This window comes from Nerophis ophidion, linkage group LG22, assembly GCF_033978795.1.
Source record: "Nerophis ophidion isolate RoL-2023_Sa linkage group LG22, RoL_Noph_v1.0, whole genome shotgun sequence".
NCBI classification, from domain to species: domain Eukaryota; kingdom Metazoa; phylum Chordata; class Actinopteri; order Syngnathiformes; family Syngnathidae; genus Nerophis; species Nerophis ophidion.
Genome location: NC_084632.1, coordinates 8,744,514 through 8,747,013, shown reverse-complemented (window position 1 = coordinate 8,747,013; position 2,500 = coordinate 8,744,514). Strand labels below are relative to the sequence as shown.

The 2,500-nt window shown below is 45.3% G+C and overlaps 1 protein-coding gene across 1 annotated transcript in view; it reads left to right on the top strand.

The window, feature by feature from the left end:
• LOC133540959 (transducin-like enhancer protein 1) overlaps positions 1-2,500 on the top strand; it is a 372,555-nt gene that overhangs the window by 270,136 nt on the left and 99,919 nt on the right. Inside the window, exons 7-8 of the mRNA XM_061884044.1 lie at positions 259-439; positions 2,009-2,025. Coding sequence (XP_061740028.1) covers positions 259-439; positions 2,009-2,025 — 198 coding nt within the window. The remainder of the gene's footprint in view (positions 1-258; positions 440-2,008; positions 2,026-2,500) is intronic.

The window sequence follows — 2,500 nt, the reverse complement described above, 5'->3', positions numbered from 1 at the left end:
TATTCTGTGGTATAAAACACATTTCCTCTTCCTGTGTTTACTGATGATTTAATTTCCTTCGTTCCTTCCTGACTCTTCCAACTTCTTCATCTGTGTAATCTCTTCACCGTCCCTTCCTGTTTCCCTCCCACTCTTCTATTTCTTTCCTCACACTTCTTTTCCACGATCTCCGTCTCCTTCCTAATAACACCCATCCCCCCCACCCCCCTCCCCGATACCTGCTCCCCGACCCCCCGTCTCCTTGTCCTGTGGCCACAGCAGCAGCAGCTCCAGCACCTGTCCCACCACGCCCCGGGCATCCCCCTCACGCCGCACCCGTCTGGCTTGTCTCTGGGTGCGGGCGGCTCTGGCCTTCTGGCGCTAACGGGTGCGTTGGGGATGTCGGCGCACCTGGCCTCCAAAGACGAGCGAAACCACCTGGACCCTGAACATCTCAGAGGTAGCAAACATGTTCTTTATTAGCTACCATCGGAACTGCCATAGCACAACTACTGTAAGACAAAGTAAATATTGTTATTAGGGGTGTGGGGAAAAATCGATTCGAATACGTTATGCGATTTAGAATTGATTCTCATTTTTTAAAAATCGTTTTTTTGGGGGGGTTTTTTGTAATCAATCCAACAAGCCACTACACAGCAATACCATAACAATGCAATCCAATTGCAAAACCAATCCTGACCCAGCAACACTCAGAACTGCAATAAACAGAGCAATTGAGAGGAGACACAAACACGACACAGAACAAACCAAAAGTAGCAAAACAAAAATGAATATTATCAACAACAGTATCAATATTAGTTATAATTTCAGCATAGCAGTGATTAAAAATCCCTCACTGACATTATCATTAGACATTTATAAAAAAAATTAAAATAAGAACAATAGTGTCACAGTGGCTTACACTTGCATCGCATCTCATAAGCTTGACAACACACTGTGTCCAATGTTTTCACAAAGATAAAATAAGTCATATTTTTGGTTCGTTTAATAGTTAAAACAAATGTACATTATTGCAATCAGTTGATAAAACATTGTCCTTTACAATTATAAAAGCTTTTTACAAAAATCTACTACTCTGCTTGCATGTCAGCAGACTGGGGTAGATCCTGCTGAAATCCTATGTATTGAATGAATACAGAATCGTTTGTAATCGGAAAAATTATCATTTTTGAATCGCGAATCGAATCGAGGGCTTCACGGTGGAAGAGGGGTTAGTGCGTCTGCCTCACAATACGAAGGTCCTGCAGTACTGGGTTCAATCCCAGGCTCGGGATCTTTCTGTGTGGAGTTTGCATGTTCTCCCCGTGAATGCGTGGGTTCCCTCCGGGTACTCCGGCTTCCTCCCACTTCCAAAGACATGCACCTGGGGATAGGTTGATTGGCAACACTAAATTGGCCCCAGTGTGTGAATGTTGTCTGTCTATCTGTGTTGGCCCTGCGATGAGGTGGCGACTTGTCCAGGGTGTACCCCGCCTTCCGCCCGATTGTAGCTGAAATAGGCGCCACGGGCACCGCATTGGTGACCCTTGTACTAGTGTAAAGCATGTTTCAGGACAACACCAAAATGATCAATTGGAAGGACTTAGCAAACCTTCATTGAAAATGATGGAATAAAAGTGGAACTTGGGAGACATTCTCAGTCCCATTCAGAATTGTGCCCCAGCCTGGTGAAGATCTCAATGAATGTGCAGACACACAACATTCAATGGAAGCCTCCTTCATGATCCTCTATTTAGCAGAAGGCATCGTGCTAAGCAACCACCAAACAAGTCTGACCGTCTGACAACTTTTTATTCTTCTGCCATCACCTCCCAGTCGCCTCTGCAGCCTCATAGCCAACACAAACATATTTGCACCCAACACATCATGTGAGGGCTTTTGTGCGGCCCGTAAAAGTACACAAGTTTTGTCTGTTGTTGCCTTCATCAGCACTCACCTCAACCTCCTTTATCTCTTTCTTCCATCTCTCCTTCCACCTGCCCCGCCGGTCCTGCCCGGTCCTGCCCAGAGGGAGCGCCCAGCAGGGTGAGTACCAGTACTTTAATGTAGACTTGCACTACTACACACTGTACGCACAACCTAGGGTTAGACCTGCACTACTACACACTGTACACACAACATAGGGTTAGACCTGGTGATAGATGATGGAAGTTTTGGTGACAGGGTGATGAAGTGAAGAAAAGTGCGTTGACAGTGAGAGATGACTTTGAGGTTTATTTCACAGCAGCAGCTCCGACATTCCTGACTGTTCCGCGTTCATCAAAGTCTTAGGGGAAGAAACAGTTCCTATGACGAGTAGTTTAGGCGTACAGTGACATGTAACGCCTGTGAGTGCTACCCTGCAGCAACAACCACCGGAGTTTTCGCAGCTTAAAAACAAAAATTGGCAGCTCCAAAAAATGAGCTAGAAATAACAGTTGTCCTATTTACAGTATTTAGCTGTGAATTCACTGTACATTTTGTGGTCAAAATCTGGCAGCTCAGTTGCAGAATTTCTACA